General features: G+C 41.6%; 1 protein-coding gene across 2 annotated transcripts in view; it reads right to left on the bottom strand.

Moving 5' to 3' along the window:
• Positions 1 to 24,135, bottom strand: part of LOC129711981 (SH2 domain-containing protein 3C-like) — a 115,862-nt gene extending 91,727 nt beyond the window's left edge. The window contains exons 1-3 of one of the 2 annotated variants that reach the window (XM_055660072.1): positions 23,783 to 24,135; positions 16,922 to 17,026; positions 6,603 to 6,680 (exon numbers count right to left, since the gene is read on the bottom strand). In XM_055660072.1, the coding sequence (XP_055516047.1) occupies positions 6,603 to 6,680; positions 16,922 to 16,964 (121 nt within the window). In that variant the 5' untranslated portion in view covers positions 16,965 to 17,026; positions 23,783 to 24,135. The remainder of the gene's footprint in view (positions 1 to 6,602; positions 6,681 to 16,921; positions 17,027 to 23,782) is intronic. The other variant, XM_055660071.1, reaches the window with a different exon arrangement.
• Positions 24,136 to 25,236: the final 1,101 nt, after the last annotated feature.

The following is a 25,236-nucleotide window of genomic DNA, read 5'->3' as shown; positions in this document are numbered from 1 at the left end:
ATTTGAAATGTGTTATGTTGCACAATGAAGTAACTTGAAGAGCTGATACTCACAATTCCAGCGACTTGGGTTCATCCCTGGCCACGGATGCTGCCTATGTGGTGTATGCACATTTTCTGTGTTTGAAGAAGGTCCTGATCTAAAACATCACCTATCCATGTTCTCTAGAAATGCTGCCTGACTTGCTGAGTTACTCCAGCACTTGGTCTTTTTTTCTCTCTGTGATCACATGTTGTTTTGCTACTGTTTCCCCCAAATCCCAAAGAATTGACCATTATGAATTCTCCATGGATGGCAGTATCTGTGAGGAGTTAAGGGGAATGTAGAGAGAATAAAATGGGTTAAGTGTAAATGGGGGCTGTATGTTCAGCATTAATTCGATGAGCTGAAGGACCTGTGTCCATGCTCTTTCAAATAGCGGCAGAGAATATTTCAATAATAAGGGCTGGGATGAAAGAAAGCCACAGAATTGTAGTTGTGTGCAAGAACTCGAAGGAAACGTATATCCCGGATTTGTCAGGCTACACGTTCTGATACTGAACTGACTTATGGGGCTGTCCCACTGTACGAGCTAATTTAAGAGCTCTCCCGAGTTTAAAAAAAATTCTAACTCATGGAAGTACGTAGAATGTACGTAGCGGGTACATCGGAGCTCGGGACGTCTCTTAGCGGCTCGTAACGCTAACGGCAAGTACTCGGGAAACGCGGTAAGCTCGGGAAGACTCGTGAAGATTTTGCAACATGTTGAAAAATGTCCATGAGAGCCCCGAGTACCTACGAGCGGCTATTACCGTAATTCTCCGAGTTCGAATCAGGGGAAATTCGGGAGCCCCATTAAGCTCTTACAAAAATTAAGCATAGATAATTATAAACTAAAATATTGTGGTTTTGATCAGTTGGTCCAGAAATATTTAGATCTATTAAGCAAATGTTGCAATTTTTCATTCTTGCCTTTGAAGATATTGCACATTCAAGAAGGTGTGATGGACCACTACTGAAAACATCTTGCTTGTAATGAAAACTCCATCCTATTTTCCTCCTTGAGTTATCAACAAAAAAGTTCCGTACAAGGGAAGGTACAATAAAAAGCCTCGAGTCCTGAAAATCACCAAATTATAATTTTGAAGTTGTACTTTCCATATGCATCAGTACATTGTTCCCTTTGGCTGATTTGGACAAGCAGTTGGGAGCAGGACAGGCAAAGCAGGAGATTCTCCTCTCAGACGGCTCATCCCTGCCCTCTTTGAGCTGTCGCCAAGACAACAACGCCATTGTTGTGTGGGAATGTTGGTGCAATGGACTGTGTGAAGAAAATAATTATTTCATTCAAAGGACAACAAAACACTAAAGCTAAAAAAATGCATAATTCGATCCTTTGATGACTTGTGGGGTCAAAGAAGGAAACACAGAGTTAGTTAGATTGTGTGGAGCAGACTGACTTCAGTTGGGGCTTTGCAGTGGAAGTCAGTTTCATACTTCAAGGGGAAAAATGGCCACCCAGGGTTCTAGTTTCAGACTGCCATCTGAACCATGTATATGGGGGCTAGTCAGAGAGAAGAGGATTGGTCTGGTTTAAGATATGCTTGCGCATGAAGAATTTGAGTCTCTGGAGTTAGAGCTCCAGGAATTATGACCATTGAGGATTATAAATAAGAAGAACAAAAACTAGTAGATTCATTTATTGCTGCGATTGTGAACAGCATTCTTGTTGTCCAAAACCAGATGTTTTCCCATAGGGAAGGGCAGAATTAGAATTTGCTGGCATGAGAGAATTCAGACACATGAAGATTAAGGGGGAGAGCGTTGGTTGGAAGATCATCCATAATCTTACTGAATGATGCAGTAAGATCAAGTGGACACACGCCCTATTCCAACTCTTTCTTTTCTAGTGTTCAGATTCCTGCCATCTCCTCCCATGGATCAGCAAGTAAAGATGCTTTATAACTGCCTTTCACATCTTTGAGGCTGCAATTGGACAATTGTGCTACATTGGCTGCTCTGAACTGGGTCAGCAGAAGCGTTGTTGATGCTTGCCAATACAGGAAAGCCAGCTTCAATAAGGGGGAAAAAACACAGCCAACTCAAATAGTTCCACAACCAAGGCCTTGACTGAATAAGGTAAATTCCATTTTTATTACACTGTTGGAAAATATTTCCAAAATGTGTTTGGAGATCACATTTCACAACGTGGCTTGTTATTCCTTGCAAACTAAATATGAAGGCTTTGCATGTTTTATCTGAGAATGTGCGAACACACTTAGGGGATCATTTGACATCATACAAACCAGGCGATGTTAGTGCGGCCACATTATTTGCTTTTGTTTCCAAGGAAATGGATATCAGGGGATGGTGACTTTTCATTTCACACAGTTCAAAATGACCTCTGGAGGGTGCAAATACAAAATGATCTCATCCTATGCTAAACTGTAAACAAACCACCAGTGTGATGTTCACACTGTTGGTGTGAAACTTTATCCACCAATTCCAAGACAAGGAAATAACAGGTGCACTCCCCATGATTTTCCAGCTCTTAAAAAGCTGCCATTTGATAATTTAGTAAGCCTATCAGTGCAGAATCTTATTGGATGTTCTGATCTGACACACGCGGCATTTCCCTTAGGTGAAGCTCTCTCTTCGTGACTCCCAGGATTTGGAGATTCCTTTTTGTTCTAACCTTCTCTAGCTTTCTTGTACAAATCTACCAATGATTTTCTGGCATCTGGTCAGACCTTTAATTCGAACAAAATTATGAGAGTGCACTCGAAATTCCTTCTGGATGTCCCCCGGAAAATGTGGTGTCTAGGCCAAGTGGGGAGGCCAACCTTGACCTCATCGGGACTTGCGCACCGATCAGCAGGTCGATTTTGTCCCCTGCAGCCGGGGCTCTGGAACTCCGACCGAACTGGTGCCCACAGATCCATTCCGGTAGACAGGTTCTGCGGCGGCGGGTCGAATCTGGGTCCAGCGGCTGGAACTCCGGCCTGGCCAGAGCCGGCAGATCCATTCCCATAGCTGACTTCCGAGGCCATCTTCCGAGACCATTGGGTTAGGACCCTTCTTCAAACCCATCTGTAATGTAACCCATCTTTGCACCCTCTTAGGGCATAGGTAAGATGCCACGTGTGGTTTGGCATACAATTCTGGTTTGAAATTTAAGGAAAGGTATAAATGGAGGCAAAGTATAAGGTTCACTAAGTTGATTCCTAAGATGAAGAAATAATATATAAAACTTTTTGGAGAATGAAAAGTGATGTTCTCTGTATGGTAGTGTCTGGAATTAAGGGCATTGTTTAAGAATAGTATGTCACCATTTTCTGATGGAAATGTCGAAAATGTCTTCTCTCGGAGTGTCATGATACCAAGACAGGGTTGGTGAATTGTGAATTGCACATTGAGAAAGAATCAAACTGAATGTAACATTTTATGCATAACGAATATTAGATCCGAACATTTGTTAAGCAGTTCAATGAAAAGCTGACAACGGAGTGGAAACCACCAAAAGGCCAAGCAATCTACATTGCATAGGTTGCCAATAAAATTTGCAGTAGGTTGGTATAGTATTGACATTCTGCCCCAGACGCTGCAGGCTTAGTATTGATTTTCTCTACCACCTGTGGTCTATTTCTGCTGCAAGGCATATCCAGACAAGAGTGGATGGAAATACATCTGTAGGTCCTTAGGCAATCTAATTTTATAATCTATTTTATAAACTATATTATCAGCGTGGACTTGAAGGGCCCACTACCATCTCTGTGACTCCATGGCTGTAAATATATAGTTTGCAGAACTCACACTGTTGCTCAACAAATAATTCAACAGAATTTAATGTCTGAAGAAAGGTCTTGACCCGAAACGTCACCTATTCCTTTTCTCTAGAGGTGCTGTCTGGCCCGCTGAGCTACTCCAACTCTTTGGGTCAATGTAGAATTTAGTGTTAGTTGGCCCCAAACATTAATTATTAACCTTGAGGAATGTGGCTTTAAAATTAAATGATCATAGATAGCGACACGGTGAAGCTGATAGTAATCATATTTCCAATGGAGCTGTGGATTAAAATTCCAGGTGGGTCATGGATTGGAAGATAAAATGGCAATCCAACTATCACTGAAGAAACCAGGCCGAGGCTATTTACGTTTTACCGTATATTAATGAGGCATGGGGATGGGTGGGCGGGGGGGAGCAGGGGGAATTTCATGGCTGAATGTCAATGCCTTTAGACATATTGCTACATTAAAAGATTTATGTAAATGCCAGTTTGTGTTTGTGTCAGCTTGAATTTTCTCATAGAAACATAGAAACATAGAAAATAGGTGCAGGAGTAGGCCATTCAGCCCTTCTAGCCAGCACTGCCATTCATTGCGATCATGGCTGATCGTCCCCAATCAATAACCCGTGTCCTGCCTTCCCCCCATATCCCTTGATTCCACTAGCCCCTAGAGCTCTATCTAACTCTCTCTTAAATCCATCCAGTGATTTGGCCTCCACTGCCCTCTGTGGCAGGGAATTCCACAAATTCACAGCTCTCTGGGTGAAAACGTTTTTTTCTCACCTCAGTCTTAAATGGCCTCCCCTTTATTCTAAGACTGTGGACCCGGGATCTCCTGGGAAGAGTTGAGGAGAATGTGAGAAGAGTACAATGGGATTAGTGTTGGATCATTATTTGGAATGTTTTCTCTTGTGAAGAAACAGAAGAAGGCTATTTAGCTCATCAGGCCCATGTCAACTCTCTATGTAGCACACCCATCAGTGCTTCCCTCCCTACCTCTTGTTGACCAACAAGTTAGTTTCTCTCATTTATCCATCAACATCCCTGTAGTTCATTTGCCACTTTAACTACACAAAGGGATGATTTACAGAAGCCAATTAACTTACTGGCACATAGGGTCATAGCACATGAAATAGACCCTTCAGCTCAACTGAAATGTTTCATGTAAACTAATCTTATTTTCCCACATTTGGCCCATATCCCTCTAAACCTTTCCTATCCTTGTACCCGTCCCAATCTAGTTGTTGTCACTAGTTGTTGTTGTGACTTGATATAATTAGAATCATGACAAGAATATTTCCTCTGATCAGGTAAAATAACATGAGTGCTGTTATTGTACCAGCCTTCGCTACTGCCTCTGGAACTTTGTTCCATATTCCCACCATTCTCAGTGTGGAAAAAAGTTGCCCCTCAGATTCATATTAAACCTTTCCCTTCTCACCTTAAACCTAAGCCCTCTGGTTCTTGATTACCCTATTCTGGGAAAAAGATGCCGTTCATTCATTGTATCTATTCCCCTCATGATTTTATACACCTCTAAAGATCATCCCTCAGCCTTCTGCGCTCCAAGGAATAAAATCCTAGCCTGCCCAATCTCACCCTATAGCTCATCCTCTCAAGTTGTTGCAACATCCATGTAAATCTCCTCTACATTTTCCCACTGTTGGGATATGGAGGAATTAGAGCACCCTGTTATGGAAAGAACATGCAAACTCTACACCAACAGCACCTTGTGTTAGGGAATTGAGCCTTGGTCTTTGGCGCTGTGAATTAGTAGCATTAATTGCTGTGCTACCATGCTGCCCATTCTTTTCTTTAAGGTGCTTCCTGGTAATGGAAGTACAATTGTAGCGAATTTAAAGGCCTAGTCTACATTGCAGTGCTAGCCCCAGGAGGAGGAATTAGTTAGTCTGAAGAAAGCGCTCAACTATACCCAAAAGTACTTCTCAATATGATCTGCAGCTTACACCGAGGATGAAGCAGGTAGGTTATATCTTCCCAAGTCTTTCCTGATACAAGATTCAGAAGCAGGCTCAGTTTTTAACAATTTTTTAACCACATTTTAATCCCTGTAAAAGCCCCCTTCATATATTATATCAACATAAAGTATCAGTGCACCAAATTATCAACTAATGACATCAAAAATGACGTGAAGCCCATACATTTACAATGACTAAACCACAAACGTAAACACCATTTTAAAGTTATCTTTGGAAATTTTATTTCATCATATCAAAGATCATCTTACATCTACATTTAAGAGACGGGAACTGAGTTCCCTTTTCAGGAGGACTGTTGCCAAATAGATCAGCGATGTAATGGATTGTTTTTCAAACAGCACATTTTAAAAAAGTGGACGACTCCTAAAATATAACTACCTCCCTCACATACCCATCATTCTAACTCTCATGTACACAGAAAGAAGAGGTACTGTTGTGTATATGCATTTACACTATTCTTATACATTTCATTCTATCTCTCTTCCTCGCACAGAGATACAACTACTTTCTCCGACACATACATATCATTAGCATTCTCTCTCTCTCACACACACACTTCCCTTATGCACACCCAAATCCCAACATTACAACTCTCATTTGCTCTCTCTCTCTCTCTCTCTCCCTCTCTCTCTCACACACCCACACACACACGCACACAGTAGATAATAGTATAAAAAAATCAGCTTGAAGAATAAATACAGAGGCACGAAACACAGTCAACTTCAGTTAAATATCTTTCTCTTTAAACTCTCTCACAGTTAACTGTTGAACTCAAGCATAACTGCACAAATTTGCATTTCTCAGCTTTGAAGGTAAAATTAATAGTTGTGACTTACTCAGTTTCTTCAGACTCATGTTGGCTCCTGTTAGAGGTTTTCTCTCATTTGGAAAGGCAGTGAAGAACGGCTGGTGTACTGTTGTGATGAAAAAAGAAACACTCTTCTGTGCCAGCCAGAGACGTTAATACTTTTACAACAGCCCCATCACATTTACAGCAGCTCCCCTTCTGCGTATCGCATTGAATCACTTCCTGAGAGCTGTCAAGTTTCTTGGCTGACTTCAAGAATGACAAGGTCACTCTCTGCTTCTCAGAGTATCTTTCATATAACATTTACTGACTCTTTTCTGAACCCTGAGTTTCATCGCTTACTTAGAGTGTGTCATCTGTCTTTCCTATATGAATGCAGTTAGCTGTTAATGGCTTGTCTCTGACAGTTAGCCAAGACATCTGATTTCATTAAATTCCTGTGAGGAGTTTCCCTTTAACCCATTGACGGCTGAGGGTTGCGTTTTATTTATTTTTACGCTTGTCAAGATAAAGAGATAATAATCTGTTTAACTCAGTTAACCATGGCAAGAATTTTCTTGGTCACAGCATTGTTAACACTGTAACCTGATAGAAAGATTTTTGCTCTTGCTGTTGCAACTTTGTGACATTGTATTCAAGACAAGAATATTTACTCTGGCCATTTTATAGTAGTGGTATTAACAATCTCTCACACCAGCGAGATTTGCTGTGGTCACTGTGCTTTAGTGACACAGCAAATGTAACAAGATTTGCTCTTGTTGCCATGTACCTTAGAGGCATCATAAACATGCCAGAGAGATTTGTTTTTGTCCTCTGTTTCGTAGTTCCACCATTCATCACACCAGAAAGATTTGCCCTGTTCACTGCACATTAATGACATTGTAAAACTGATGGGAAGATTTGCCCTGTTTGCTGTGTCCAGATACACACTGGGAAGATTTGTATTGCGGGCTGTGCATTAGCCGCAATGTAAATATACCACAAGGTTTTGGTGTGTTCACTTTGACAAAAGATTTGTTAGTGGCAGTGTTAACCTTTGGGAAGATTTCCCCTGATTGCTCTGCATTTTAGTGGCAAAATAAACAAGCAAGGAAGATTTGTCCCGGCCACGATATCTGTCTGAAGAAGGGTCCCATATTCGGCGCATATTCTTTTCCTCCACCTGTACCTTTCATCACAGGACCTCCAACCAGCCCGTGCTATGCTCCCGAACCCTAGCTTTGCACGCATCAAGCTCCCATACTAATTGGAAAATGTACAGACTCTGTTATTCCAATTGGATAATTCCAAACTGTTAGTTTTATGTGAATTCAAGAATAGAGAGATCTGAATCTTTGGAGAGCAGCAGGACAGGTTGCCAAAGCAGTTAATAAAGCATAAAGGATCTTAGGCATTATAAATAGACGCTCAGAGTGCAAATGCATGGAAGGTCTGCTGAATCCCCAAGTACATATTATTTCATCCCCAGCTGGAGCGTGGTGCCCCATCGCGGAGACCACAATGGAAAGGATTTAAAGGAGATTCACTTCAGTGGTTTCAGAATTAACAGTGTGGATGGCAAAACCTGGGAAGTTGGAAATATGCTCCTTGGAGCAAAGAGGGCGAAGAAGAAGGGTCTCGACCCAAAACATTTGCACCCATTCCTTCTCTCCAGAGACGCTGCCTGTCCTGCTGAGTTACTCCAGCATTTTGTGTCTATCTTGGGACATTTGATAACCTATTTAAAGTCAATGAAGTGTTCACATAAAATGAAGGGAAGTTGCGCGAGGTCACAGTGGAAAACCAGAAAAAGCAGTAACTTTTCACAATTGACCAGGGTTGTGCAAATATCTGTCAGAGATATCTTCTGCGGGGAACTGGAAACTTTTAGAATTGTTGCACAATGGTAAGTGGTCAAATGGTCTGTGGATCCTGTGCTATAACTCCTGGTAAATCACTTGCATTTGAGCCATTCCATATCAAGGAAGATAAATTGTAGGGTCCGAGACGAAGGGTGTAATTAAATTGATCTTTGAAAGAGCCGGCATAAGCTCAATGAGCCAAATCCCCTGCCTCTGCACCACCCAGTGCTTTGTTGTGATATAATTTCAAGGAGTTACACAAAATTTCCAAATTTTTAGTATTTTACTTTACTTTTTAGTTATTCGTTTATGAAGCTGGAAGTTGATTAGACCCAGGGTTAAAATAGAAGACAGGGGCATATTGATGAGAGAAAAAGCCTTACCAGCACCTTTTTGTTTACTAAAAAAGCACTGGCTATTCTAATCTGTGATTTAAATAATATTTTTTGCGTTAAAAAATTAATGTCATGTTCTCATGACCACCTGGCATTCTAATAGAAATTATTGAATAAGACATTGTACCTTGGGGTCTGATAGAACGTGTTTGAAAGTATTGGGCCTGCTGCGTGTGTGCTTCAAGTGGGTGTGTACAGCTAAGAGTCAGCAGTCCATTTTCTCGTTGGTCACCATCAGTGTTATTCTTTAAACTTTTGTTGCAATTAAGCCATTAAATAGAAGCGTTAAGAAATTGGAGGTGAGAAGACCATGCAGTCCTTGGAGCCTGCTCCTCCATTCAATATGGAAACAGTGAACACTTTGTTTGTCATCTTCCAAATTCTATAGATTATGGAATGTCTACTGCAGATTGGAGTAAATGTAACCTCAAAAAAGATGAATGAGGGAAACTGGGAAACTGCAGACCAGTGAGCTTAACATCAGCAGGAGGGAAAATGCTGGATGTAACAAAAGGACATTGTGAAAATATCAACAGAATTAGACAAAGTCAACATGATTTATAAAATGAAAATACATTTTAATGAACTTTCTGGTGTTTTTTGAGGATGTAACTGGTAGAATAGATAAGGCTGAATCAGTGGATGTGGTACATTTGTTTTTTCAGTATATTTTTGTCAGTCTTATGTAAAAAATGAATGTGAAAATTTTAAACGTGGAATTGAGGGTAGTGTACTGCTATGGATGGAAATTTTTCAAACGGGGAACAGGAAATGGGATTACATTATAATCTGTAAAATTTGGAACAAGACAACCAAAGAGGCGCAGCAGTAGAACTGTTGCCTCACAGCACCAGCACTTGGGTTTAATCTTCACTTTGGGACGGGTGCTATCTGTGCGGAGTTTGTACGTTTTCCCTATGACCGTGAAGATTTTCTTTGTGTGCTCCGGTTTCCTCCCACATTCCACAGATGTGTAGCTTTGTAAGTTAAATGGCTCCTCTAAATTGCCCCTAAAGTGTAGGATGCGAAAGTCAGATAACATAGAACTAGGGTTTGGGTGATAGATGGTCGGCGTGGACTAGGTAAGCCAAGGTGGGTCAAAGGGCCTGTTTCTCTAAACTTTAACCTAAAGTGTTCACTATTTCTGTGGAATGTGAAACCCTGGGGATTCAGTAGCTGGCTGTCAGTCTTATTAATTTCCCCACCACTATTTTTTACCAATATTAATTTCCTTTAATCATCCTTTTCATTAGACTCTTGATTCCACATTTTTGTGAAGTTATTTAGGTCCTTTTATGTAAAGACACTTCTGTGAATTCATCTCCCACACATTGTTAGTTTATGACACCAATCCCAACCAGTTATCTAAAGAATGGTTATTTAATTAAAGCTATGTATTTTCTGGGTTGCTTTCCACACCCTGATACTCTGACGGAGCATCACAAGTGTAACTCAAAAAATCTAAAGGCGTTTACATCAGGAACAGTCAAAACGTGGTTTAGTAACAGCAAGGACGGCAGATTTCTGTGAATAATGTGTGAGAAAGTGGGTGTGTGTGTGTGTGTGTGTGTGTGAAAGTAGTTTGGTTTCGATCTGTGCACTCCACCCAGATTATGGGAAGCAGTTCTGCTTTGAGCCCATATTGTGAACGGATAGTAGCACATGAAACCACACTCTGCCAGTACTGACCTAACCCCAGCAGTTAGTTGTTGGAGTGGTGCTGTTGTTTAATCATTGGTTTTATCTCATCTCCAGGAAACAGAGTCAAGAGTATTTAATTGTCAAATGTACCAGCAACAGAACAGTGACATTCTTATTTGCTGCAGGTTTACAGGCCCATCATTAATGCAAAACAAACAAATAAATATACAATAATCAATAATGCAATAAATCAATAATCAATATTACTAGATAACCAGACTATAATAATTGAATACCGAAGTCTGTAGTGCGATCAAAACAAAGTCCATAGTAGATCATAGTTGCTGAGTGGTTAGTGTCAAAACAAAATGGTGCCTCATTACTACAAGAATGTATAGTGTTTATCGTTGTGTGCGGTAAACGTAAGAACTGTTGCATTACGATTGTGGCAACATAAGGAGCACAATATGTGGCTCATCATTGCACCAGCTTCCGTTAAGATCGGCCTGTCTCAATAAACAGATGTTTCCTCCACCTCCAATCTACATGCATTAATCTGATACCACAACACAGTACAAGAGAAATGAAACATACTAAAGTGTGGAGGATTGAAAATATATTTCATTCCTTCACGGTCTTGCCTGTTTACACACTGTGCCTCAGTTCTTCATTTATATTATATTCTGTTCAGGTGTAGCTTTTAACAAAGCTAAGTGTTTTGCTATGTTACAGTAAATCACCAGGCTATATGCAATAATCAACTGAAAGGAACCGTGAGTTACTAGCAAATAACATTGCAAATAAGGATTGGCATTGAGACCATCGTGATAAGATAGAATAAGTGGAAAGGGTGTTGGAGTAGGGTAATGAGACTGGCGCTATCTCTGTCCCATCTATAGCTGGTTGCCAAGCAGGGGCTGATTTTTCAAACTGTTCCCCTTTGGACCTAGATGGTAGGGTAGGAGCAGAAAAGGATTCCAAAAAGGGTCCTGTTACACCAAGCATTTTGCTGAGGTGCAAATGTGTTTTTTGTGCAGACACAAGACTGCAGATACTGGAAACTGGAGCAACAAACAATCAGCTGGAGGAACTTGCCAAGTTGAGCGGCATCTCTGAAAGAAAATAAGTTTATGTGGGGTGTCAGGACTACAATATCTCATTGTTACATTGGGAAGACTGCGCAGAACTAGTCAATAGAACCCCAGAGACTGCAGGGACCACAAGAGACATGTACCAAAGAAGATCCTGTTCCGGTGAACCGCAATACATTCTGCTGCCAGTGGAGACCTCCCTTACTCATTTTGCATTTACCCATTCTCCTCCAGCCCCACAAGTCTCTGGTTATTTGTGCTCCTCCATTTCTGGCCTCCTCCGCTCTCCCAGTTTTAATCACGACACCACTGGCAGCTCTGTCTTCAGCTCCTGATCTCCTAAACTCTGGAATTTCCTGCTGAAGGCAGCCAGAAGTGCCAGGTTGATGAACAATTTCAGTTTCTTCCTGAGATCGCCACCATAATAAAAGCCAGTCAGCAGGACCTCCTGGTCCAATGGCAGGTTACATAACAACGTTTGAGCTTCAGCAGAGTTTTGAACTACGACATGATTTATCCATGATCGCATGCAGAAGGCCTGGGATATACGATTCGAACAAACGTTGATGATTTAAAGCAAGGTTCCCTGATGAACCTGCCCCCTAAACTTGTTCACAATCAACCCCTCTCCTACATTAGTGAAGTTCATTAACAAACCAAACTGAATAAAATCTTTCCATGAGCTAGGGTACTGACCATTTCACCTCTATCCCATTCCAGTCATTGGAGCTTGTCTATGGGACTGATGTGCTGCAATGCTGAGAACAATATTCTGCACTCTGTATCTTGCATTTTGCTCTATCTATTGTACTTGAGTTTGACGATTTTATTTATGTGTTGTATTATCTGATCAGATTGGATAGCGTGCAAAACAAAGCTTTTCACTGTACCTCGGTACAAAGGACAAAGATAAACCTCAATCTAACAGGGTGAGGGATTGGGAATGCAGTTAACTCCCTACTAACTGCCCCTGCTCTTACTTGCTCCCTGCACTTACTGCTACCTCGGCCAAGAAAGTTTAACGCAGTACCAATTGGAAATTGGACCCATTGGCCCATCTGCGATATTTGCATCAGAAATACATGCAGTGGTGCATTTAAAAGCCCTCATCATTGCCAGGTTCTCTTTTTTAAACAATGATACCGCATGGGAGCAGATGGCAAGGCCCAGTTAAAGGCTCTGTGTTTCATTACAGAAGTTGGCCAGTTTGTAAAAGAATGACGCCCTTTGGCTGGACTTAATCAAGAACATGTGAACATCTAAAAGCTGCAGAAACAAAGGGGAGAGGGGTAGGAAAGAATGAGTTCTCTCCACCAGTACGACAGGTCTATGCGGTTTCTTCAGCTCTCTGCTTTATTAGCCTGAGAAATGTGTCCTGAAATGTTGCTGAAAATCATGCTATTTCTTAAAAGGGACCTTTGTTACTGCAGTAAGGCATTACATTACATAGATAAAACAATTGCAATTAAATGACATTGTAAAATCTCGCTCGATCTTTACACTACACACCTCCCACACTCGCTCTCTGTAATTAGGTCCACGGGTGAGAATATGTCCATCTTCCAATGTTTTGTTCCCTTCTAACGAAACTGAGATAAATTCCACAAGTGCTGGCTCTCCTCCAGTGGTGTTGCAACAAATGCTGGCTGGCCATATGGAAAGGGTGGTCAGTACAGATTCTACTGATGTGCACCAGCACTCACTTTATAGCAGGCAGTCACTGGAGGGTGGTCAATATTGGAATCCTCTCGCTTGTCCTGGAAGCTACCTGTAATCTTGCTTAGCCATAGTAGACAAGGAGGCTTTTGACCCTTTGGGGAGCAAACCTAATATTTGCCTCCACTTGGCAGGACAGCCAACATCCTGAAGGACCCTTCCCACCCTGGACACAACCTGTTCCACCTGCTGCCCTCTGGCAGACGGTACAGGTCTTTCAAAACTCGCACAAACAGACTCAGAGACAGCTTCTACCCCATAGCCATACGTGAACTTAATAATGCAAAATAAGAAATAACACTCACATTCAACTGAATGGCTCTACCTCAGCTGCTATTGTTATTTATCTGTAATTTTTTAATTTTTTTTTTTATATGTATGTATTTTTACCTTATCTTATATATTTAAAACTGCTCTTGTGAATCGCACCGTGGGATTGACTTTTAAATTTCGTTGTACCATGTGCAATGACAATAAAGAGATTCATTCATTCATTCATTTCTCTCCACGTCTGTAACTTCTCCCTCACACATACTCAGCCACACTCTTTACTTTTCTGTGCCATAACCTCAATTGTGACCAGACAACTATCTGTGCACAGCAGCTAAAGCTGACACTCTGCTAGTTTGTGTGACTCATCACGTCATTCACCAATAATAGGTTGGCTATTTTGTGACACTTTCACAAGCTGGAGGGTTGGAAAAATGACAAATTGTAATATTGTTTTTTTATTATTGAAAATTAGAATGGAGAATTCAAATAAATCTCACAAGTGAAGCAGAGCAAAGCATTGTTTGGCCATCGTTTTAGTTTAGGTTATTATTGTCATGGTACACACCAAAAAAGGGTTGCGGAGCGGCACAGCTGCTGCCTCACAGCGCCAGAGCCCTGGGTTTGATCCTGACTACAGGTGCTGTCTATGCGGAGTTTGTACATACTCCCTGTGACCACAATGGTTTTCTCCGGGTGCTCCGGTTTCCTCCCACATTCCAAAGACGTTTGTAGGTTAATTGGCTTCTGTAAATTCATATTGTACAAGACATGGAAATAATATATGGTAATCAGTGGTTGCGTGGACTTGATGGGCCGAAGGGCAGTTTCCAACGCTGTATCTCAAAACTCTAAACTATATCCTCTTCTGAAACGACACACAGAGATTTGTATGACTGCAGAAACCAAATTTTGTTTGAACTTCATGTGAGGTTCAAATGACAAATAAACGGCATTGTATTGTATTGTATTGTATTGTCCTGTTACTCTGAGCTTGAGTAATACTGAGCGGGCGCTACTGAGGGAGAGCTGCTACTGTTTAAGTAAGTCTTTTGTTTGGGGCCCTCATATGTATGTTGAAAACAGCAATCTCTACCTTGAGAAAATATCAGGATAATTCTGCAGGGTTTGACTATCATTGATGTTTCAATTGCACTACCTATAGTATACAACATGGACATTAGCTGTACATAGGAGCTTAATATGTTAAAACTGCCTGCTTTCCTTGTCCACTGAATGTGATTTACAAGCAACCAGTGATCAGTGGTCATAATGCATGAAAATTTGATACTGTGCTATGAAATTCCAAAGTTACTTTTGTCCTTTAAGAAAAGAGTGAGGGAGGTGAAGAACTGAAAACGAGTTTCACCGAGGCAGGAAAAAAAGTGCTATAGCATCTGTTCTCTTCTATCTATCATTATCTTATCAAATCACTTCTGTCTTGTCTTGAGGACATTAAGTCCTGGATGGCCTTAAACTTTCTGGGACTTAACGAAAAAAAGACGGAAGTGATTTTGTTCGGCCCTAATGGCTGCCGTGAACCTCCCTCTGTTGACTTGGGTCCACTTGCAGTGTTTGAAAAGCCAACAGTTTTAAACCTGGGTTTTATGATGGACAGTGATTTTAAATTAGATAAACAAATAGGCGCAGTGGTTAAGTCCAGCTTCTTTCACCTAAGGAAGCTGGCAAAGGTGAAGCCCATTCTCGAGCGGCAGCATTTTGAAACAGTAATCCATGCCTTTATTACATCTCGGCTGGATTACTGTAATGCGCTCTACACTGGAGTCTCGCGAGCTTCGTTGGCGCGTCTCCAGTTGGTCCAAAATGCTGCCGCTCGCCTTTTAACCGGAACTCGAAAGAGGGAGCACATTACCCCAATTTTGGCCTCCCTTCACTGGCTTCCAGTGCACTTTCGAGTTCATTTTAAAATTCTTTTATTTGTTTTTAAATCTTTGAATGGCCTCGCCCCGCCTTACCTCTCTGAGCTGCTCCACCTATATGCTCCTACCCGGTGCCTCAGGTCAGCGGATCAGCTGCTCCTTGAGGTACCAAGGTCTAAGCGGAAGCTCAGAGGGGATAGAGCCTTTTCTGTTGCTGCACCGGCACTTTGGAACACCTTGCCGCTGCAGATCAGACAGGCCCCTTCACTGTCCATCTTTAAATCCTCCCTAAAAACGCACTTTTATTCACTGGCTTTCGACACTGGCTGAGACTTTGTTCCTGTTTTAGTGCTTTTAATGTCTTTTAATTTTTTACTGTTTTTATAGTCCTGTCGTTTTAATGGTTTTAGTTTTGTGATAACTTTTTGTTGATTTCCACTGTACAGCACTTTGTGGTAACTGATGTTGCCTAAAAGTGCTTTATAAATAAAGTTATTAAAGTTATTATTATTATTATCAATTTAAATTTGACACACTTTCGACTCATGAGTTAATTTATGTCTTAATTAAATAAGCCAGGATTAAATATCAGCTGTCTCCTTGCTTAGTTTAGTACAGGTACTTGCCTCCACGCACCACCCCCACTTCCAACATCCCTACACTAACCCATTCCCTTGTTTCTTTATCTCTGGTCCAGTAGCGGGAATGCAACCCATGTGAAAACTTGCACTTGATTCAAGTTGCACATAGTCCTTTGAATCTTCACAAAGGCTGTTGCGTCAACGCTCACGGTGCTGGAGTAACTCAGCGGGTCCGGCAGCTTCTCTGGGAAACGTGGAAAGCTGACTTCTTCAGACTCAGTAACCTGCTTACAAGGCTGTTTATAATAGTCATTGAAGCGTTTTATGGGTCACTTCTGATCTAGGAAGGCCTGGGATTCAATTGTGAACCAGGCATGATTCTTCTTTACCATGCTGTGGAATAATCCTATTTCCAATATTACCAATATTCTGAATATTACTCCCTTTTTTACTATTTTTTTGCAAATATATGTGCACTTGTAATACTTTGTCACTCATGGATGTCGGATGACCTTCAGATTGTATCTCATTAGTTCGACATTGTCCATTAGTTAGTCATGAAAAATTAGTTAGTCATGAATTAGTTAGTTATGAAAAAAGCACAATCTACGTCCCACAAATGGGTTAAACTTACTGTTCTTTAATTGGGATTTAAATCCAACTTATACTGTCCACATTAAGTTTAAGTAGGAACTGTAGATGCTGGAAAATCAAAGGTAGACAAAAATGCTGGAGAAACTCAGCGGGTGAGGCAGCAAAGCTCCATAGATGCTGCCTCACCCGTTGAATTTCTCCAGCATTTTTGTCTACCTGTCTACATTAATCAATTTCTTTGACTGTTAATACAGCTGATCTCATCATCAGCAGCTTGTGTTGTTTAAATACATTAAATTCTCTGTCATCTCGATTCTCAGTCCCTGTCACTTGCTTACCTCTATATTTGTCACGCCTGGGATAAATTTGGATGCTGGACATGGTTGAGAGATGTTGACTGATTTTCGATTGTCAAAACTTTAGAGATTGGCGACACCAATCGTCTGTGAAGGGAACAAACAATGTGAAGAAGCTTGCATTAGATCATTATAAAATGTCATCAGCAGCGGCAATCCCCAACTCAGGAAAGAAACAATGCTGTCATAATGAAAAAGGCCTGCACAGTTGTAAAATGCATGGACTTTTATCAGAGTGTTAGTTATTAAGTTTCAACTGTAAAACCAAATATGAAAAATACGTTAAGCATAATGGATCGGCAAACTATCAGGTGCAGGGAAGAGCTCAGGTCAGATGGATTTTCATATAATGGAAATAAATGGGAGTTCATCTGAATTCTGCAAAGTGAATATGGGCCATCTACCATTGCTCGCTTTGTTTGAGTCTTCTGCAATATGTCAACAAAACTGGCCAGACTTCATATTCACCCTGTTTTTCGCTGAACTTATCACCTTCCCTTGTCACCAACTTTGTGGCCCTGTGATCTGTGGCTACAAAGAACTAATAGTTTACGTCCATCACTCCCCTTTCTTTCCATCTGTAGTGGATTCTGTAAGGAATAAGTAGCAAGACTGAATAATGGTGTTGGCTTAGGAATTTTGTGCAAAGCCAGGAGAGGAACAGGTGCCTACAACCTGGGTCCCTGTCAGTGGACACATAATGTAAGATTGAGATCAAGAAACTGCAGATGCTGGAATCTTGAGTAATATACGAAGTGCTGGAGAAACTCAGCGGGTCATGCAGCATCTGTGGAGGGATGAACCCTTCTTCAGACCGATTGGAGTAGAGAGGAGAAAGCTGGAAAAGTGAGGCGGGAATGGAACAAAACCGTCCAATTGATAGGTGGATACAGTTGGCGGAGGGGAGGCGGTTGATTGGCTGATGGCTGGAGCAAGTGACAAAGGCTCAAGTGAATAGGAGACAAAAGGGTGTCAAATAAGAAGAGAGGAGGAGTGAAATGTAAAGCTGGAGGGGGGGGATACAAGTTTGCAGGTGGCGGGTGGAGGGTATTGTAATGGTGGAAGATTGATCTTGCAATTATTTACTGGGGAACATCGAGATGCGATTCACTCTACAAAACCTAGGGGGAGAAAGAAATGATTTTACATAATGCCTTGGGAACTTCATCACAAATGGCAAGTGATACTTGCGTGCAATAGAGCCGGAAGGAAACTTCAAAATATACTGAACCCCAGGGCAACTTATGTTTATTAGGTTAATGCAAAGAAACTTCAGACATCACATGTTCAAACTGGCTGCAATTTAATGGCACAGGATTAGAATACCATGTGATCAGAACTACAGGAATATCTCCAACCAGCTAAGAGTAAACACGGAGAGATTCAGTCCCGTTCTGGCGAACATCCATGCTGTTATTCACTGGAGGGGGACAGGATGGATCATGTGGCTATGTTTCTAGAACTCTTTATTAATAAAAGCTGCACTTCCATTCCAAGCTCCTGATGTTTGTATTAACCATTGTATTAAATGCTATTTGAGTGCAGGTTATGAGGCGATAAGTCTCTTGTGGCCAATGTGGAACTAAGTTAAATTGGTAACAGCTGGGATTTAAAATATAAATAAAAGGTTTTCAGAATGTGGGAAATATGGGAAGTTATAGTTTACACAAGGCTGAGGTTGTAGTGACCCGAGTGTGGGAATATCCACCCACGCAATCTCTACAGAGTGGCTTAAATGTAAAATGATCTATGTTCAGTCTGTGTAAATAATAGTTACAACACACAAACCCAACTCCCAGTCCCCGCCCCCTGACGAGTACAGGCGTAGTAGATAATACACTGAGCACTGTTACATGCAATTTATTATACAGAATTGAGGCAAACTCATTGTTGTCCCACTAGAAATACAGCTGAGATACCAAAGCTGGTGTGGTACAGAAATTTGGATGTTAATAGTTAGCCTCCCTGGTATCCCATTGGATTGACATCAACAATCTGGAAATCGGGCATATGCACATTTTATGATTCTGTCCCAGCTGAAAAGCGAGAAACTTGACTAGTTCACTGATCTTACGGCACATCAGCCCCAGGTTTCAGCTTTGCAAATGAGCAGCAGCTACCTGAGGTCGGTGGAGGTGAAGCCGGTGAGGTGGGAGTTGGGGAGGGAGTTGCAAGTTGGCCAGGGCCTTTGGGGTCACAGTCACCTAGAGCCCTGGAATTCCACCAGGGTTTAGGCACAGAAAGATATGGGCCAGTTGAAATTATATTCCAAAAAATAAACTTTATTCATGAAAATGATAAGAAATACAGAAACGGTGCACGGCTTTCTTTGCATTCATAGTGTCATCGGGGTGGAAGATTGCAACCTTCACATGGTCCGCCCTGTTTCGACTAATGCAATCACATCGACGTGCACAAACGGAAGATCAAATAGAAGAAGTTGTCCAACAACTTTAGGCTGTGCACGCCACACGAAAGAAGAAGAAGATAATGTCATCCAGTTTACATGACTGAAGAAAACGGGTCCATGTTTACCAGAGTTGCTGTCTGACCTGCTGAGTTATTCCAGCATTTTGTGCATTAAGCAACAGCTCCAGTTCTTTCTTTCTATATATTCATAGTTTTGTTAGGTCTGCACATTCCATGTGCAAAGCATCCATGCCCCTCATGTGGCCAGCTTGAAAGCATTTGTCTTTCTGCGAGAGAGACCATACTCTGTCCTATAATACAGATAACCGGGCAAGACGACAGCCAGTCAGTTCCTCATTCAGAGCAGTATCAGTACTGCAGGAAAGCCTGATGGCTCTAAAGGTCCAGTGTGTACAGTCACCATGGAGCAGAGGCCATCCCTTTGTGTAAAGATATACACACTGCGTGAGAATAAGATGCCCAGTAGAGCTCTCTGACACAGCATCAACACAATCCACCTTTTCAGAATTAATTACCAAGACTACCCACTGATTGCTCAGATCAGTGAAGGCACGTCAATCCTCACAAACCAACTGAGGCCTTCAGGCCACAAAGGCCAAATTGTACAGATCTGTGAACTCAGTTCTGATCCCATGGGGGGGGGGGGGGGGGGGGGGGGGGGGGGGGGGGGGGGGGGGGGGGGGGGGGGGGGGGGGGGGGGGATGTTACCACTGTTTTTTTCTCTCCATGCAACTCCAACAACCTCTGACTTAAATACACAAAAGAAACCACACAACCAGTTAATGCTCTCCCCAGCTGTAGTTATTTATAGCAGTCAGGCATCGAATTAAAGTATTAAAGCACTGTGCTGAAAATTAGGTTCATCAGAAATGCACGTACATTGTTTTTATTTTAAGAAAGCTTGTAGTAGGCCGTAAAAAAGGCAGCATACAGGATTAAAAGCAGGACAGGACTCCCATTTACAGTCTCTTTCACAAGTTCAAGATGTTGCTTCACATCCCTTCCCCAATACGTATTTTGAAGTGCCTTGTAACACAAAGAAACGTAGGAGCCAATTTGTCCATAAATACATCCCACAAATAGCAATGTGATGACCACATTTACTATTTATGTGATACCAGTCTAGGGATAAATGCTGCTCAGAATCGCATCTGAGTTTAAATTGTTTTTGGACAAGTAAATTTGTACGTTGATTCTCAAGTTTTAAAAGGGTTTTCATTTCCTCTGTTTAAATTTTATTTTGCAGGGTTCATTCCTGCGCTGTTTTAATGCAGCTGTGTGCCTATCTATTTTAAACCAGTGGAATTGCAAGTAACTGCAGATGCTGGAATCTTGAGCAAAACACAGTCTTGGTGGAACACAGCAGGTCAGGCAGCATCTATGGTGGGAATGGACAGACGATGTTTTGAGTGGGGATCCTTCTTCAGACATTGATGAAATATTTTAAAACTGTAGACCAAGTTATTTTAAACAAGTGTTGCACAAATGTACGAATCAGGAAATGAAAGCCTGAGGGTCCCCTGCAGACATCAAACCATAAATACTACAAACAGCGTTGTAACGGCAAGGTGGTAGCAGGTGGCCTGTATAAAGGGTTCACTAGATGCTGCTTGTAGAGACGGGCGGGGTGGTTCAGGTACCACTTTACTGTTAGTTTTCCCAAGACTACTGCCTTGAATGCCAATAAAAGAAAGACTCCAGAGAATCTTGGAAACCTGCGGGTCAGGAGGCCATTTTGTCCACCGTCACAGTACTGGCTTGCAACTCTGCTTTTTCATGGATTCACAGAACATGACAACACAAGAAAGACCATTCAGCCCATCATGTTCATGACAGTTGGAAAAGCCTGGCCAACACCAGTTGTGGGAGCAGGTGTATGTTCCTGCAGGCCACAGCTCATTCAGATAATATTTAAATGTAATGAAGATTTCTACCTCAAACACCTTTCCAGACAGTGTGCAGAATCCCTCTCCCCACCAAGCACTGCTTTGCCTTTACATTGCATTTATCAAAATTATTAACATATACTGCAAACAATATTTGACTGAGTGCTGCTCTGCAGAACCTCACTGGAAAGGTCATTCCTGTCCTAAAAGTGCCTTTCAACCGTTGCCTTTCTCTTCCTGCTATCGAGCCAATTTTGGATCCCATTTGCCCAGCAGCAGCTTGAGCTTCCACTTCCTTTTCTGGTCAAGTGTCCTGGATGAAAAGAATTCTCTTCTTCTACAAATCCTCTGCTAATGAATTAAAATCACAGACCTCTGGTTTTGAAACTCAGTCGACCAGAGGGAATATTAACTTTTCTCCATCCCACCAACCTTGCACTTTGGAGGATCCATGATTTTACTTCTTTCATTGTCATTTAGTATCAGAATCCTTCATTATCTTTAATGGAATATCTGATCACTTTGAAGACTTCTCTTCCTGAACCGTCTTCAACTGCAAGCCCTAATCTCTGAATTTCCCTAAATTTGTTCAAAAATCCTATACTGTGAATTTTCCATGAATCTATCTTCATTCTCTTTTTAGATACTCCTTATAATGTTCTTCTACGGTCATGGTTTTGGCAAATGTCCTAGTGTCTGAGTAAGATATCAGATTTATTTTGAATACATGCGCATCACACCATCTTGTAAGCTAATATTAGATCGCCTGTAACATTTTAATTTCCAAAGACTTGCATTTCACAAACAAGATATTATATGGCTAGGTATCTCTCTTCTCGGCGTTCTACTAGGATTGGGAATAACCTAGATTAAATGAAGTATATACAATGAACATATACAATGAAGTGACAACACTCACTTGAGTTCACAAACTAGTTGGATGTATGAAACTTGTTGTCACTCAACATGCTTTAAGTACTGTAATAATTCTGGGAATCTTTAGGAGTAATGTAGTTGGCTTTGAAGGGCATAGTTGAAAAACAGAAATAATCCAAGTATTAGAGATTAATGTTGGAAGAAAGCATCTAAAACAAGGAAAATTTGAAGTGAAAAGAGAAATCAGTTTTATTTTGCACAAGTTGTGCTATAAATGATCAAACCCTAATGCCCCTGTCCCACTTAGGAAACCTGAACGGAAACCTCCTGAGATTTTGCGCCCCACCCAACGTTTCCCGCGGTTCCCGGAGGTTGCAGGTGGTTGCCGGAGGTTGCAGGTAGTGGAAGCAGGTAGGGAGACTGACAAAAACCTCCGGGAACTGCACGGAAACCTTGGGTGGGGCGTAAAGTCTCCAGAGGTTTCCATTCAGCGTTCCTAAGTGGGACAGGGGCATAAGGGTACTGGACCAAAAGAGAATGCAGATTTAGAGGTAGACACAAAATGCTGGAGTAACTGAGCAGGACAGTCAGCATCTCTGGAGAGAAGGAATGGGTGACGTTTCGGGTCGAGACCCTTCTTCAGACCCAACCCAGAACGTCACCCATTCCTTCTCTCCAGAGACGCTGCCTGTCCCGCTGAGTTACTCCAGCATTTTGTGTCTACCTTCAATTTAAACCAGCATCTGCAGTTCTTTCCTACACATATGCAGGATTAGAGATCAGTCGAAAGGAAGTTGTTGAGCCTCATTGCCTCTCACTAACTTGAAATATTCTTATGTGATATATATATATCCGAGTAATCTTGTTCTTCAATGGTCTGACTGTTCCTTTAAGAACAGTGGGCACTGTATGGGAAAACACACTTCTTCATTAGATGACAGGAAGTATGGAGCCACTGAATGTCTTACAACTGAATTTACTGTACTGCAACTAGGGCCAATATAATTAAACAATAGTGTAGTATGTGCGAAATAATGGATCCAATATGAAGCTACACACGAATATAACTCATAAAGCAGGGAGCCTCCTCATAGTATAAACTATATCAGTATCCCTTTAAAATGTAGTGAAAACTAGTCTGTAACACACCCAAGGGACATCTGGAGCTGCAGGGTATCCATAAGATGACACTCATATCAAATGCAGTAAGCAACTGGAATCTATTTTTCTCCTGTTTTTTCTATCAAGTTCGTGCCAGCGTATGGTACGGGTACCTTAGGGGCAACTTGTTATCTGACTGGGCATTCTTTGACAGTCATGTTACCGCACATAAGGCTGACTCAGCCTCTTCAGGTGGCGATTGAAAATGATTGAACTAAAATAAATCAGGAGACCCTTTTGGCATATTGATTATGACAATCTAAAGCAGATAGATCTGCCTTTATCCAGATTCATCGCTGAAGCAGTTATCACTATGCTGAGTTAGTAGAATTAGGTTGTCTTCACATCGATTCTTGAGATAAATATTGATCGCATCCCGTGGAACTAGTTGAACATAATTAGAGAGCGAGACATGCAAACTAACTGCCACCATTTACATGGATTTTAAAGAAAGATTAAACTCTACAATTTGTTGCAATACAGTTTATACCTGTAGAAGTTGTTGGTTATTTAAAGTACCTGTGACTGCGATTCCGTGCCCCAGGTGCGGAACAGATCCCTTTGTGCTGTTACCTTCAAACACATCGAGCTTCTCTGCTGGTTTTAAAAACTTGGTGTGTTGTTTGGGAGAGGCAGCGTTTCTGTGGCTGGAGAGTCTCAGACAGATATGGACAGTGGATGCTTTGTCTCAGCTCTGGACAAGCCGACCTTCAGGGCCACTCTGCAGGAACTCTGGACGTTGCAAGGGGCGAAGGTCAAGTGATGAGAAGAATGCCGAAGGGAGCCAGATGGAATGGTGCAGTCAGCGGGGACAAGCAGAGACTGGAGCAAAGGACAGCTCACACAGTAGAGGCTTGTTAGGGATAAAGGAGGGACCAACATTTTTAAAGCAACTGACCATCCAGCCAATCAGATATGGATTCTAATTGTGTACTCCACTGTGTCTGTATTTTGGGAGGGGAGGGGAGGGGAGGGGAGGGATGGATGTCCATGTCTGTCCTGAATTGGACTCTTTATTCCCACAGAAGAAATGAAGGAATTGAAGCTAGTCGCAAAAAAAAAACTCAGGGCTGCAAGAACGGGTTTGCTTTAAAAACAAAGCTGTCTCTTTCTTGGAAATGCAGACTTAGTGATCTCAGAGTGTAATCTGTATTTTATTTTTCTCCTTTATTTCGTGAGACTATAACCCAGATTCATGCAGGCAGATAAATTCCAAAAGATGACGGTATAGAAATGTTAAACACACCGACAACAGAACATTGACATTTTTACTTGCTGCAGCTGAACAGGACTGCTAATCCAATAACACACAGGTAAATATATATTTATCACTCATACAATAAATTAATAACTAATACTGAGAACCCAGAATAGTGCAAAATCAAAGTCCACAGTGCAAACAAAGACACTGTCTATAAAACATCATAGTTACTGAGGTTAGGGAAGTAGCTGTTCTTAAACCTGGTAGTCACAGTTTGTCTGTCTCTATATGTGCCTATATCTTATCATACTCAAGTACATGACAATAAGCTTGAAGTTGAAACTTGACTGCTCCTCATCCAAGGACCATTAGTCTCTTGTGAAGGTTAACAGTGAGTGTAGGCAGCCTGAATAGCCAAACCCAATATGTTCCTCGTGTAGGAAAGAACTGCAGATGCTGGTTTAAATCAAAGGTAGATACAAAACGTTGGAGTAGCTCAGCGGGCCAGGCAGCATCTCTGTTGAGAAGGTTCCTTCTCTCCTCGGATGCTGCCTGTTCCGCTGAGCTACTCCAGCCATTTGTGTCTACTTCTAATCTTTTCTTTACCTGATATTCATAAATAAGAATCGAAAGAATTCTAAAGTGGAATGCTGCCTAATTTCTGGTTATTGATGGAGTGATATTGAGAAGATTTATAATACCTCACATGCCGTGTTCACTGAGGTCATTTAACCTGACACGGG

This window comes from Leucoraja erinacea, chromosome 31, assembly GCF_028641065.1.
Source record: "Leucoraja erinacea ecotype New England chromosome 31, Leri_hhj_1, whole genome shotgun sequence".
In the NCBI taxonomy this organism is placed as follows: domain Eukaryota; kingdom Metazoa; phylum Chordata; class Chondrichthyes; order Rajiformes; family Rajidae; genus Leucoraja; species Leucoraja erinaceus.
This window is presented reverse-complemented; position numbering and strand designations above follow the sequence as displayed.